Raw genomic sequence first — 15,300 nt, 5'->3', positions numbered from 1 at the left:
TATTTCTGATTAATTGCGTCTTTTGCAACATCTGCTTGTTAGGCTGGGCTACTGTCAATGTCCTGTACAGGTAAATGTTCAACAATTGCTGGTGTAGGCCTACAGGCTATAATCAATTAGGGACTGTTCAGGGGCTACCGGAGGAGTTTTGGGAGCGTTAGTCAAAAAGACCCTCCTTCGCCAGCAAGAAATTTTTCTATGACCCTCCAAAGTGATTGAGAAAAAAACGCATGACCCTCCCCAGTCCCAACAATTTAGGCTATTGATGCCTTCTGTAGGCTACTGGGTCAATTTGGGAGCTTGCATGCTACGACTCCTTCCTTGAAATGCCTTGAAAAGGCTGTCGTTTGCACAATTTCACAAATAAGTCAAAGTCAAAGTCAAAGTCTGCTTTATTGTCAATTTCTTCACATGTCAAGACATACAAAGAGATCGAAATTGCGTTTCCTACTATCCCACAGTGGAGACAAGACATATTTTACCAATTAAGTCCACAGACAAACATAACATTCAAGTACACAATATAAAGTAAAAATAAGAAGGGACATACAATGAAGAAATAAGAGCAGCAAAATTTGGTAGCAATTGTGCATACAGTAGACAGTCAATATAATAGTGCAAAAGTCAGGCCAATAAATGGCTGAGGTAGTTTTGTTTGACCTAAGTATGCAAGTGGCATAGTGGTGCAAGTTATGTAAGAGCAGCAGAAGTGTGTTCAGAAGTGTTCAGGACAACAACAACAAGTTGCAAGTGTGCAAGTGTACAAGTGGAGTAGTGCAAGTGGAGTAGTGCAAGGCAGCCATTTTGGGTCTAAAAGTCCAGGATGTTATGTAGCTGAGGGTGGAGGGGGGAGAGAGTTCAGGATCCTAACAGCCTGGTGTATGAAGCTGTTGGTGAGTCTGGTGGTGCGGGAGCGCAGGCTTCTGTACCTCTTCCCAGAGGGCAGTAGATCAAACAAATTGTGAGCGGGGTGACTTGCATCACTCACAATTTTGGTCGCCTTGCGGGTGAGGTGGGAGGTGTAAATGTCCTTCAGGGAGGGGAGTGAAGCACCAATAATCCTTCCAGCTGTGTTCACTATGCGCTGCAGGGCTTTCCTGTTGTATTCAGTGCAGCTTCCGCCCCACACAGCGATACAGCTGGAGAGGATGCTCTCAATGGTGCCTCGGTAGAATGTGGTCATGATGGCTGGTGGAGCACTTGCTCGCCTGAGTTTCTGCAGGAAGTACAGGCGGCGCTGAGCTTTCTTCACCAGTGATGCAGTGTTGGTGGTCCAGGAGAGGTCTTCACTGATGTGCACCCCCAGGAATTTGGTGCTGCTCACTCTCTCCACCACAGCACCGTCGATGGTCAGTGGCAGGTGTTGGGTGTGACCTCTACGGAAGTCAACAACAATCTCCTTGGTCTTGCTGACGTTCAGCAGGAGGTTGTTGTCCCTGCACCACGTGGTCAGAAGGTCGACCTCCAACCTGTATTGAGTCTCGTTGCCCTTGGTGATGAGACCCACCAGAGTTGTGTCGTCAGCAAATTTCACTATGTGGTTGTTGCTGTAGGTTGCAGTGCAGTCATGCGTCAGCAGGGTGAAGAGCAGCGGACTGAGCACGCAGCCTTGGGGGGCCCCCGCGCTCAGTGTGATGCTGCTTGAGATATTGTTGCCAACACGTACTACTTTGAAGCCTCTGACAGAGGAAGTCCAGTAGCCAGTTGCAGAGGTAGGTACTGAGTCCCAGTTTGTCAAGTTTGCAGATGAGTTGTTGTGGTATTATGGTGTTGAATGCAGAACTGAAGTCTATAAACAGCAATCTCACATATGAGTCTCTTTTTTCCAGGTGGGTGAGGGCTGGGTGGAGGGCAGAGCAGATTGCATCCTCTGTAGACCGCTTGGCTCGGTATGCAAACTGGAAGGGGTCCAGGGTGGGGGGGAGAATGGATTTGATGTGTGACATGACAAGCCGCTCAAAGCACTTCATGATGATGGGTGTCAGTGCCACGGGGCGGTAATCATTGAAGCAGGATGGAGCAGTTTTCTTCGGCACAGGTACGATGGTGGCAGCTTTGAAACATGATGGGACGATGGCTTGCTTCAGGGAAGTGTTAAAGATGTCTGTGAAGACATCCTTAAGCTCCTCAGCGCAGTCATTCAGCGCACGACCTGGGATGTTGTCTGGGCCTGCTGCCTTACGGGTGTTGATAGCAGCAAGTGTCCTCTTCACGCTGTCGGCAGAGAGGCACAGGGGCTGCTCGTGTGGAGGGCGAGGGGTCTTCTGTGGGCAAGTGCTGTTCTGTGCTTCAAAGCGAGCAAAGAAACGGTTCAGATTGTTGAGCAGAGGGATGTTGCTCTCACAGCTCTGTGGCGCGGGCTTGTAGTCCGTGATGGCCTGAATGCCCTGCCATAGGCTTTGTGCGTTCCTGCTGTCTTTGAAGTGGGTGGTTATCTTGTGAGTGTATTCCTTTTTTGCTTCCTTGATGCCACGGGACAGGTTGGCTCTCGCTGTTCTCATGCCAGCTTCATCCCCAGCTCTGTAGGCTTTGTCTCTGGCCCTCAGCAGCCTGAGGACATCCCCCGTCAGCCATGGCTTCCAGTTAGCCCGAGTGATGATGTCTTTTGTGTGGGTCACATCATCAATGCACTTGGTGATGTAAGAGGTTACAGTGTCTGTGTACTCCTCTATGTCTGTCTGATTGTTGTAAGTGGCTGCCTGCTTAAACATTTCCCAGTCTGTTGTGTCAAAGCAGTCTTGAAGAGCATCAGAGGCTCCCTCAGGCCACACTTTTACCTGCTTGCGAACCGGTTTGTTTGCTTTCACTCTTTGTCTGTATGTGGGCATTAGCATAACAGTGATATGGTCAGAAAGTCCAATGTGGGGGAGGGGGGTGGCTTTGTATGCTCCTTTGTGTTGTCTCCTCTTGTTGGAAAAGCAACATGCTGGTGTAGCTTTGGAAAAACAGTTTTAAGGTCTGCATGGTTAAAATCTCCAGCGAAGATGGTGAAACCGTCTGGGTGTGCCGTCTGTTGTTCACTGATAGCCTGGTACAGTTCACAAGAGCCGTGTTCCTATCGCTGTTATTGTTGGTAGGCGGGATGTATACTGCGACTAGCAGAATCACAGTAATTTCCCTTGGCAGGTAAAAAGGACGGCACTTTATGATCATAAACTCCGCCAGTGGTGAGCTGTGTTTGCATACTACTACAGTGTCCCGGCACCATTCGTCACGGATGTAAACACAGATTCCTCCTCCTCGTGATTTTCTACCCTTTACAATGGCCCGGTCTGCTCGATAGCATGCTAGCTGCTCCAGTTGTACAGCAAAGTCCGGAATGTTGTCATTTAACCAAGTCTCAGTGAATACGAGCACACAGCAGTTACTCACTGTCTGGTTCGTTGATCTCAGCAGTCGTATGTAATCCATTTTGTTGTCCAGTGATCGTACATTTGCCAGGAGAATGGATGGTATGGCTGGGCGAGTTGGGTTGGCCGCTAGCCTGGCCCGGACGCCTCCGCGCTTGCCCCTCTTCTGCTTCCTCGCACACCGCTTCCGACGCTTTCTTTCCGGGGGAGGAGTAGCAGGCGAGTCCGGTGTTGTTGCAGGCCGGAGTAGTCCGAGTTCCTTTAGCGTCCCTGTTGCAAAGTTCAGAACGCTGCAAAACTTGCTTTTGCAGATGTCTAGTAGAAACTGCCTGCTGTACTTGTAGTACGACGTAGTAAGACGAGACGAACACGTAAAACCTTCGGACAAACACTTTTTAAACAAACAAAACACCGTTCGGTTGGGACAGAGCGAGGTCGCTGCATGTGCACGCGCCGCCATCTTGGACAATTTTAAAATAAATCACCGGGACCGAAACAAACCTCAACTTTTCCCGGGTTTATCGCGTATTTTAACTTTTTCCTCGCAGTCTTAGGAGGAGCTGCAGGGCCGTCGCAAGGGGGTGCGAGGCCCTGTGCGAACTTGACAGATGCATGAACTTCCGTGCATTAAATCATGCGATAGCTTACTTTACACATAGCCAAGGCTACCGTCGGTGCATTTTAATAGTAGCTACACCAGCTTGTCTTTAAGAGGGGAAATTGTATAGCCTATAACATTAGCTGAGTCACATATTTGGCCATATGGTGTTTATCATAGGCTACATCACGAAACCAAATAGTGTAACAAAGGCGAACACTTTAACAGGGGAAATTAATTGGGCATGAATCATTGTGCTGAACGGTATTTGTCAATGAGCATAAACACACGACATTCAAACTGTTGATAAGATGTGCACTATGGAAACTGGTCTGTAGTCTAACATTGGACAAATAAATGACACTGACTCGCCATATCTTGCTTTGCCGCAAACTCAGCAATGAAATCATAGGCCAGTTTGCAGGTAGCATAACATATTTTTCAATTAATAGAAAGGAGAGCCCAGTCTCTCCTGTGATATTGAGGTGCGCAAATAGTTTTTAATAGCCTGTTCAACTTCGAAAAGCTTCGTTCACCCGATGCCAGTCACTGATCGCAATTTAAAATTTCGGGAAGCTTCGTTCAATCTTTTTAAGTTTTAAGTGCAGTAGGCCCCTATCTGCCCCCTTTGGAATTATATCTCGAGCCTATTATAAGGTCCAGTGCGTTATGTCCTGGGATTCGGACGTGCTCAAAAAGAAAAGAAAAAACACTTTTTTATAGACGGTTATGAGGAGCAATATGAGTTGTGTCATTCAGACTCAACCCTCTTGTTGCTTTGATATCTTTTTTGTCTTTCGTTGTCGTTTGAACGTCGGCAAGCAGGCATGTTGCAATTTAAGTGAAATTTCTACAGTAGGCCTACAATATGCAACATGCTTGTTAGGCTGGGCTACTGTCAATGTACTTGTACAGGTAAATGTTCAACAATTGCTGGTGTACAGGCTATAATTAATTAGCTAAATCATTTGTCTAGCTGTTTAAAAAAAAAAAATCTTTGCTGCTTTGATATCTTTTTCGTTTGAACGTCGGTAAGCAGGCATGCTGCGGTTGCAATGAATGAGGATAATTGTTTTTTATCTGCGGATTTATTTTTTGCATTATTTTGAATATGACTCGCTCCAGTCTCAACAGCAACAAGCGAACACCACTAACCACTCGGTGAGTTGCACAGTTTTGAAAACGAACGCTAAGGGTTGTTTTAGGACATGTTTGAGTAGCCTATGCCTGTTGGCAGCCACTCTGAGTAGTCAAAGGCGATTCAAAATGAGTCAGAAAGGTCGAGACAGGACCAATCGTCAAAATTTCGGTGTCCACCACTCTAGTTCATCCAAAACAAACCAGAAAAGGGACTCAAAGTGCTAAATACCGGAATTTTCCTTTAATTCCTAGGCCCTATGTATCCCGATAAGCGCATTGCCTGACTTTGTGTTCCGTAGCGTCAAATCTCTGGGTGCGTTCGACTTCTCCCAGCACTGGGCACGCTTGTATTGTAAGATTCAGCTAGACATGCGCCGCGCGGGGCTCACCCTTTATTACGACATCCCGTTATTACGACAACCCTCTATTACGACATACCGTTGTTACGACATGCCTCTATTTAGACATGCCCCTACTCCGATTTTTTTTTAGTACCGCTATTCCGACATTACCAATCCTCATTTTCAATTTGTCTCTGCAGTTCCTGTATCCTATCAAATTCCAACATCCTAGATGCATGGATGAGCTGTAGGCCTAGTAATGTCATCTGCACCTGCAGCTACATCAACAATCCACCCGCCATCCACTCCAAACAATGTTTTTCCCAATAATTGATATTGGCACACATTTCAGTCAAAACCTTAGGTGATTTTGAACTGGCCATGTGAATAAATGTTACACATTATGTGAAACACAGGTAGCTCTCCTCATTTTATTCTCTAAGCTCTCAGGGGAAAACGGTCGGAAACTCCATGCGTCAAACAAACTCTGTGCGTAAAGGCCACCTATATTAATTAATTAATGGCCGTCAATCAATGGCCAATTGCGCAAAGACGGGCGGAATTCTTATAACCTGACTCTCGCCAGATGAATTTCGTTTCGCCTAGCGAGAGTCAGATTAGAATTCTTACGCTCCAGTAGCCTAAACCACTTCAGCGAACGTTCAGATAACCCCCAGAGTGTCAATCAGGGTGTTCAAACTGGATGTGCGATATATTCAAGTTGCTTATATAGCATTTTAGAGGACAATGATAAAGTCATGTGCAACGCATTTTGGCTTGCCAGCAGGTTGGATAAACTCAATTTACTACACAATAATGTAGGCTAGGAATATATATTTTATATGTCATGCGTGCAGTTGTTGAATTGCACATAACATGTCTGTATATTTATTTAGTCTTCTTTCTCTCGACTCTAGGCTAGCGCATGCATTATCATGGCCCTATAATTGTGCAAAGACAGGCGGGATATCCGACGCTCCTTTTACAGTAAACCACTTCACAACGAACGTTCTAATAACCCCCAGAGTTCAGTGTCTATCAGTCCCAACATTTAGAAACATAATCGAAAAGTCCAAGCGTGAATTGGGTGTGTTTTGATTTTGAGAGAGACTGGAGAAGGGCCGTATGTCTCACAGCAACTGCGATAACCTTGTTTCTTGAAGGCTATCCTTACCGCCAGATATCCACATCTAATGAGGGTCGGCGACTATCCAATACCCAATACTATTTGCACACATTGTTGGAAAGCTTAGTTTATGGCCGTTCGTGTAAGTACAATAACTTAATTTTGTAAATTTTACCAAAACGACTTGTTTCGCCTTGCAGGGTCACATTTCATTTGTTGTCATCTTTTTTTATTCAAAACAATTCGTAGGCATTCATACTCAAGTTTAATTACCACCAGACACAAATAATCATCACCTAAATCATCTCTCTCTCTCCAAAATCTCGCTATAGGCTATAATTTAGGCTACCCGACATTTCAAATGTGACTCTCTAATCAACTTTTTTAGCTCTTAAACACGAAAAATACACTGTTCAACGTAGCTGGTGTGTGTGAGGCGCACTCTTGGACTCTGAGACGCGACTAACCTTTCGGTTGAAGTTATTATGCGTAGGCTTTTATAGAATCCAATCCCGTTGCCCCTACTATTTATCAATGTAGCCTTTTATTGTTTTTTTGCCATGAATCATCTGAGCTGTGATGAAATCGTGTGTTGTTTAAAGTTGGGATTACTGTAAGCCTAGGCTATACTGCCCATATTGGAATAAAAAAAATAAAGGCCCACCCTAGGCCTACTTCGCAAAAGTCCACTCCGTTGACGCTTGGTCACTGTTAATGACCTCGTGTTGGAATGGCAGGACGTTTGAAAAAAAAGGTCAAGTGTCGCTACTCCGACAATGGAAAAAAAAAAATTGTCGCAGTAGTGGGACGGTTGAAATGAATCTTAATGCCGCCACTTCGACAATTAGACGCCAATGTCTAAGTAGCGGCATGTCACCGCGCCGCGCTGCAAGATTCAGCCAGACGTGCGCCACCTATAAGATTCAGCCAGACATGCGCCGCGCTGCCAGACCGAACTCGCCCACTGATTTGACACTGCCGGAACACGAAGTCAGAAAATAAGCTTCCTTCAGATAAAGGTCTTGTTATAACCTCTCTGTACACTTTGAACGTGTACAATACTCCGGTTTGACTGTAGGGACCCTGCCCATGCTAATAATGTCTGTAGGAACCCTGCCCATGCTAATAATGTCTGTAGGGACCCTGCCCATGCTAATAATGTCTGTAGGGATTAGCTACCCATGCTAATAATGTATGCTAATAATGTCTGTAGGGATTAGCTACCCATGCTAATAATGTATGTAGGGATTAGCTACCCATGCTAATAATGTCTGTAGGAACCCTGCCCATGCTAATAATGTCTGTAGGGATTAGCTACCCATGCTAATAATGTATGTAGGGATTAGCTACCCATGCTAATAATGTCTGTAGGGATTAGCTACCCATGCTAATAATGTCTGTAGGGACCCTGCCCATGCTAATAATGTCTGTAGGGATTAGCTACCCATGCTAATAATGTATGCTAATAATGTCTGTAGGGATTAGCTACCCATGCTAATAATGTATGTAGGGATTAGCTACCCATGCTAATAATGTCTGTAGGAACCCTGCCCATGCTAATAATGTCTGTAGGGATTAGCTACCCATGCTAATAATGTCTGTAGGGATTAGCTACCCATGCTAATAATGTCTGTAGGGACCCTACCCATGCTACCGCCGAAATGTATGGCTATTTTGAGCTTGGTTTGAAAATAGCCATTTATTTTGACTTGGCTCTAATGCAAACATAAAATAGCATCACCATATTTGTGACGTCCCTGCTCGGTTCGCCTGCTTGCTGCTGGTTGTCTATGTCATTATAGGTATTGGCGGCGTGGGCGTGGCCTTAGCACCTGTCGGTGCTAACTGGCCGGTGCATAAAGGGCACGGGTGTTCCCCGGCTGCAAGAGCTGTGAGGCTGCTGTTTTTTGGGCCTTCGTGGGCTTTGTTTGACGGCCTAGTTTTTCCTTTGTCTGTTTTTGCATCCACGCATTTCACTTCTCAGCCCATATCACACTCATGCACTTCGCCCACACACTGACTCCTTCATATACTGACTTGGACATCTTTGTTCATTTTTGACTTAGGTTTTGTAAAATAAAATAAGTAAAAGTTGACCCTTGTCCTCCTTTGTTCTGGTTATGGCCTTTGAGCCAGTCCGTAACAATATTAGACATCATTACCATAAGATCTTGAGTGCAATATAGCATCACCGTATTAGGTAACATTTCCACATAAGATCTTGAGTGCAATAATAATAATAATAAGCTTTATTTGTATAGCACCTTTCATACACAGAATGCAGCTCAAAGTGCTTTACATTTGAAGCATGTAACACAATAATAGTCAGTCAGTCATTATCAATCACTTTTCTTTTGCTGTTTATGATCTACTCAGCAACATATCAAAAATATAGAAAATGACGTCATAAGACTGGCAGCCTTAACCTTCTTACCCCCCACAAGCACGCCATATGGCAACTGTGGCAAGGAAAAACTCCCATATTCCAGGAAGAAACCTTGAGCAGAACCTGACTTAATAGGGGGAGCCCATCTGCTTCTGGCTGGCTGCGCCCTCCAATAGTAGCAGATGTAGAATAATCTGAAAATGTAGTCTACAGGATAAGATGAGTTAACTAAAAGCTTTCCTGTACAGGTATGTTTTCAGATCTTTTTTAAAAATATTTACTGAACTCGCCTGCTTGATGTACAGAGGCAGGGTGTTCCATAGTTTGGGGGCATAATAGATAAACGCAGCTTCTCCACTTTGTTTGTGGAGCACTTTGGGTACGATTAAAAGATTAGAATTGGATGATCTAAGTTTCCTTTGTGGTTGATAAGATATTAAAAGCTCAGAGATATATGAAGGTGCTATGCCATTCAGAGCTTTGTAAGTAATTAACATAACCTTAAAATCAATTCTATAGGAAATAGGGAGCCAGTGCAGTTCAGCCAACACAGGGGTGATGTGTTCTCTCTTCTTAGTCTTAGTTAAAAGTCTAGCCGCAGAGTTCTGTATGAGTGCCAGTTTCTTTAGATGTTTTTTGGGAAGACCAGTGAAAAGTGCATTGCAGTAGTCTAACCTGCTAGTGATAAAGGCGTCAATTAGTTTTTCTGCATCTTGTGGAGTTAAAAAGGGCCGCACTTTGGCAATGTTTCTCAAGTGGAAATAGGCTGTCTGAGTAACTTTACTGATATGGGGCTTAAAACTTAACTCTGCATCTAAGATGACACCGAGGCTTGTTACTTTTGGTTTGACCTGGTGTGCCAAGTTCCCCGGATTACTAAGAATAATATCTCGCTTAAGTTTTGGTCCAACCAGAAGTAGCTCTGTTTTGTCATCATTTAGTTTCAAAAAGTTTTTGCTCATCCACTGATTAATGGAGGTTAGGCATGCAGTGAGGGAGCAAAGGCCATCTGGGTTAGTTGGCTCCACAGAAATATACAATTGGGTATCATCTGCGTAGCTGTGGAAGTTTACATTATGCTGACTTATGACGTTTCCCAATGGAAGCATATATAGAGAAAATAGCAGGGGACCAAGGCAGCTCCCCTGGGCCACACCAAAAGGCAAGTCATGTTTTTCAGATACATGATCTCCTAGACTGATATAAAAATCTCTGCCAGTAATGTAGGTTTGAAACCAGTTTAGAGCATTATCAGAGAGACCCACCCACTTCGCAAGGCGGTGAATTAGGATGCTATGATCAATGGTGTCAAATGCCGCACTCAAATCCAGAAGAATAAGGATTGAGACTTTGTTTGAGTCGGTAGCTAGTCTGAGATCATTGACTATTTTTACTAGAGCCGTTTCTGTGCTGTGATTTGATCTAAAACCTGATTGGAATTTTTCAAGGATACCGTTTTCGTTGAGGAAGGTATTTAACTGATTACAAACAACTTTTTCAAGTACTTTGCTCAAAAACGATAGATTTGATATAGGCCTGTAGTTGCTCAGATTGGTATGGTCAAGATTTGACTTTTTAAGTAAAGGTTTCACAACAGCGGTTTTAAAAGCAGTTGGAAATATACCTGTTTCTAATGAGGTATTTATTACCTTGAGAAAAAAGGGAGCTAAGCCATCATATACTTTTTTGAGGAATGTAGTAGGGATTGGATCTAAAACACATGTTGAGGAGCCGGTTTGAGTTATAATTTTACCAAGCTCAAATTGAGTAATAGTGCTAAAGGACCTTAATTTTGGGGGGCTGTTTTTGGGTGTACTATCAAACATATTACTTGTGTTACCAATAGCCTCCCTTATAGAAATGACTTTGTTTTTGAAGAAGTCTGCAAATTCTTCGCATCTTAGAGAGGATGCCTGACTGAATGTATCAAAAGGTGTTTGATGCAATAGCCTATCAATGGTAGAGAACAACACCCTAGAGTTTCCACTGTTTTCAGCAATTACCTTAGAGAAGTGGTTCCTCCTCTCATTCCGAATAGCTCTATTATAATTTGCAATTTTTTCTTTTAGAATGGCACGGTGAACCTGTAACTTAGTTTTTCTCCATGTTCTCTCAGCTTTCCTACATGATCTTTTTAGATCATGGATATTTGACAGGCTGGTAAGGAAAGCTGGCTCTGTAGTGGGAGCTGAACTGGAGTGTATCACTTCACTATCTGACAAAAGGACCCTGAACAAACTGATCAACATCTTGGACAATGAGTGTCACCCACTCCACAGCACTCTTGATTGAAGAGCCTGATCAGCTGGAGACTTCGCTCACTGCCTTGCACAACTGACAGACTGAGAAAGTCATTTGTCCCCAGGGCCATTGAACTGTTCAATGCCTCACTTAAGGGAAGAGGAGAGATAGACTTCTCTGCATAGTCTGTCTGCCTCTTCATCCCCTCCATGTTTGGTACTGTCTGTCCACTAGCCACTTGTACCACTGTCTTTATGCCTGGAGGCAATTCCACCACCTCGTTTGCCTTGTCTAATTGAGTGGAAGAAATTATAATTTGGGGGACAAGTCTCAACAAGAACAGCTTCGCTGTCTGAAGTCAGCCAGGTTTCAACAAGAAACAGAAAATCCAATTTTTTTTCACTAATAAAATCATTGATTGCAAAGGTTTTGGTAGTAAGTGCACCTATATTTAGTAAACCCATGTTAGCTGAAAATGCCTCTGGCTTTTGAGGAATATGCTGAGGTATGGAAAGAATATTTGTTAGGTTTCTAGTTTTAAATTTGTCTTTTCTTTTTACTATACGTTGGGTAGAAATCAACGTTGGAATAGAACTATAAGCATAAGTCATGCTATTGCATGACACAGCTTGATCTATGGTAGTAGTATTGTATGTTACCCTGCAGAAAACATTCTCAGACTCATCCACATGTATAATGCCATTTGAGTCAATACCTGGGGGGCGTGAATCTGTAATATTTTCTACAGAATGTCAATGCCTCAGTGTGGACGCAATATAGCATCACCGTATTAGATAACATTAACATAAGATCTTGAGTGGGAGTCTTTATTCTTGTTTGAGGAACATGACAGCAGCCGAACTGAACACACAGGCTGGGCCGGTGTTTGACTAACAGATTATTTCAGGTTCACACTAATATTAGCTGGTGGCTATTTTTTGGCCTTTTTATGGCTTTAATGATAGTGACAGTGGAAAGTGACAGGAAGTGAGTGGGAGAGAGAGCAGGGGTGGGATCCGGAAAGGACCACGGGGCGGGAATCGAACCCGGGTCGCCGGCGTACGGTGCAGGTGCCCCAGCCAGTTGCACCACAGTTGGGGCCAGCTGGTGGCCCCAACCACACAATCATTTCCAGGTCAAAGGTCAGTTTCTCACCTTGCCCAGGAAGTCGTTCTTGCCAACCATGTCCCAGTCCCAGACCTCCAATGTCACACACCCCCCCTCCTCCTCCCCCTGCTCCAGACGCAGATGCAGGGTCTCCCCCCAGTGCGGAAAACGGGTCTTCTTGATGATCTAGACACACACACACACACACACACACACACACACACACGGGTATTATTTATGATCTAGAGTCACACACACACACACACACGGGTATTCTTGATGATCTAAAGACACACACACACATAAACACACATACACATACACACACACATATAAACACACACACACACACACACACACACACAAATCCATAACAAACAAAATCATCATCTGTTTACAACTTCAATACAGGTTATGCACCCACCAGCATAAACGCATACTCATCCACTCTCCCCTCTCTCTCTCTCTCTCACACACACACACACACACACTGTTCTCACCGAGGTCTCTGCGCTGTGGTTGTTGTAAAGGATCCGTGTGAAGGGGTCTGAGGTTCCAGAGATATCCCGAGGGGCCAGATCTCTACAGAACACACACACACACACATACACACTGTTATGTCCCTCCCTCTTTTGGTTGCTGTAGCCCATGGGTTCCCAAACTCCATCAATGAGGGCCTCCCCTCTGAAAACAGTGACACCTCCGCCCCCCACCCCCACCCCCCCCGACAATCATTTTTCAAATAATGATATTCACTTCGGTTAAGCCAAACCGGTGCTATACTATGCTGTGCAATGCAATGAGTTCCACGTTTGGCTTTGTTGCCCATATCAGGCTCGGGCCGTGCAGCGATAAAATGTGACAAATCTGTCCATTTTAAGTTAGCTATCGGAACGTCACATACCGGTATTACCGTCACTTATGTCCAACCTCTTACGTGTATCTGTCACTTAATATTCATTGCTATACAAACCAAGGTGGCGGATTCCTAAAGAAACACAAGCACCCACACCATAAGTTTATCTAAATTAGCTATGTACCAAAAAATACATTTTACCGTGACTCGAAGAGCTGTAAACAGTGTTGTATGGCTGCGTGTACAAATCCACTTGGAGCTCAAGCTCCAAGCTGCAAGTTACCGCTGGCAGCACTGTTGCTAAATTACGTTATGAAGTTTGGCACAATACATTCTCACTCAGGATAGGGATCAATAATTCTTTCCACTATCCCAAAGATTTAGTATACATCTCTTCTATGATTTATTTCGATTTTATAATGTTGACAATTACATTATCATCCCCCCAGAGGAGGCGCGCCTCACAGTTTGGGAACCTCTGCTGGAGCCTAACTGTCTGCAGGTGAGACCTGTTGCAGGTGGGCGGAGTCTAATTGTCTGCAGGTGAGACCTGTTGAGAGGGGTGGGCGGAGTCTAATTGTCTGCAGGTGAGACCTGTTGCAGGTGGGCGGAGTCTAATTGTCTGCAGGTGAGACTTGTTGAGAGGGGTGGGCGGAGCCTAATTGTCTGCAGGTGAGACTTGTTGAGAGGGGTGGGCGGAGCCTAATTGTCTGCAGGTGAGACCTGTTGCAGGTGGGCGGAGTCTAATTGTCTGCAGGTGAGACTTGTTGAGAGGGGTGGGCGGAGCCTAATTGTCTGCAGGTGAGACCTATTGAGAGGGGTGGGCGGAGTCTAATTGTCTGCAGGTGAGACCTGTTGCAGGTGGGCGGAGTCTAATTGTCTGCAGGTGAGACTTGTTGAGAGGGGTGGGCGGAGCCTAATTGTCTGCAGGTGAGACCTGTTGAGAGGGGTGGGCGGAGTCTAATTGTCTGCAGGTGAGACCTGTTGCAGGTGGGCGGAGTCTAATTGTCTGCAGGTGAGACCTGTTGAGGGGGGTGGGCGGAGTCTAATTGTCTGCAGGTGAGACCTGTTGAGAGGGGTGGGCGGAGCCTAATTGTCTGCAGGTGAGACCTGTTGAGAGGGGTGGGCGGAGCCTAATTGTCTGCAGGTGAGACCTGTTGTTGGTGGGCGGAGTCTAATTGTCTGCAGGTGAGACCTGTTGTTGGTGGGCGGAGTCTAATTGTGGCCAGTCCTGGAGACATGTGTTCCGGCTCCCCCCACCTGTTATTGGTCCTCCTGCATTTGTTCTATAACCTGTTATTTATCTCCCCCAGAAAACCAGCCCATTTGACACACACACACACACACACACACACACGCTTGGCATCGCAGCTGAGATGAGATCTGATGCCATTACAGCGCCTCATAAGAACATCTACCCTAATGGAAGTAGTGATGGCAAACTGAAGCTTTCTGAACCAGTGAAGCTTTCAATCCAATTGTATTGAAAAAAGGTTCAGTACTCGAAGCTTCAGAACTCTATGAATGTCTTTGAGTCGAAGATGAATAAATTGATCATGAATTAATGGATAAATAAATAATGTCATAAATAGGCCTAACTAAGCCTATTTTGTACCCTGCATAAATACAAATGGAATTGCCTTCTCTACAAAAACAATAAAGGTAATATTTTGGCTGTGAACATGTCTTGTATTTGTAAACAAATACATCAATTTAGGAGGGAGATTAATAAAGAATGGGCATGCACATTGCACACACATTTCTGTGATTATATTGAGTACGTAGCCTAGACCAATTGACCTGTCGCTAAGCGCCACCCTTAGAACGCTGATGAGCCAATGACAGTCCAGCCTCAACGGGACTCGGACATTAGCTCGGACAACTCCATAGGAAACAACAGGGGGCAGGCATAAAATTACAAATTAATGGTTATTTATGGAGTTTATTAACTCAAAAAACCCCGACGGATAACCATGGTCAAACGTTTTGCATTGGGGACGTGTAATACTGATAGCCGGTACCCCGAGAGGCTAGAAAACGGGGTATATTTTCATCAAAAGTAGCCTACAGGACGTCTCTCGCGTTTGCAACAGCTCGACGTAATGTAGGCAACTAAGCCAACAACGTGGGCACAGGTTCCCTGTTAAATCCCAAG

At 44.7% G+C, this 15,300-nt stretch overlaps 2 protein-coding genes across 4 annotated transcripts in view; one reads left to right on the top strand and one right to left on the bottom strand.

The window, feature by feature from the left end:
• The window catches only part of LOC121716106 (chemokine-like receptor 1), a 965,204-nt gene that overhangs the window by 424,048 nt on the left and 525,856 nt on the right, over positions 1–15,300 (top strand). The gene's annotated exons all lie outside the window — the stretch shown is intronic.
• LOC121716090 (rasGAP-activating-like protein 1) overlaps positions 1–15,300 on the bottom strand; it is a 139,533-nt gene that overhangs the window by 104,756 nt on the left and 19,477 nt on the right. For all 3 annotated transcript variants that reach the window (XM_042102281.1, XM_042102279.1, XM_042102280.1), the window contains exons 6-7: positions 12,790–12,871; positions 12,338–12,475 (exon numbers count right to left, since the gene is read on the bottom strand). In XM_042102281.1, the coding sequence (XP_041958215.1) occupies positions 12,338–12,475; positions 12,790–12,871 (220 nt within the window). The remainder of the gene's footprint in view (positions 1–12,337; positions 12,476–12,789; positions 12,872–15,300) is intronic.

Source organism: Alosa sapidissima, chromosome 8 (genome assembly GCF_018492685.1).
Source record: "Alosa sapidissima isolate fAloSap1 chromosome 8, fAloSap1.pri, whole genome shotgun sequence".
In the NCBI taxonomy this organism is placed as follows: domain Eukaryota; kingdom Metazoa; phylum Chordata; class Actinopteri; order Clupeiformes; family Clupeidae; genus Alosa; species Alosa sapidissima.
This window is presented reverse-complemented; position numbering and strand designations above follow the sequence as displayed.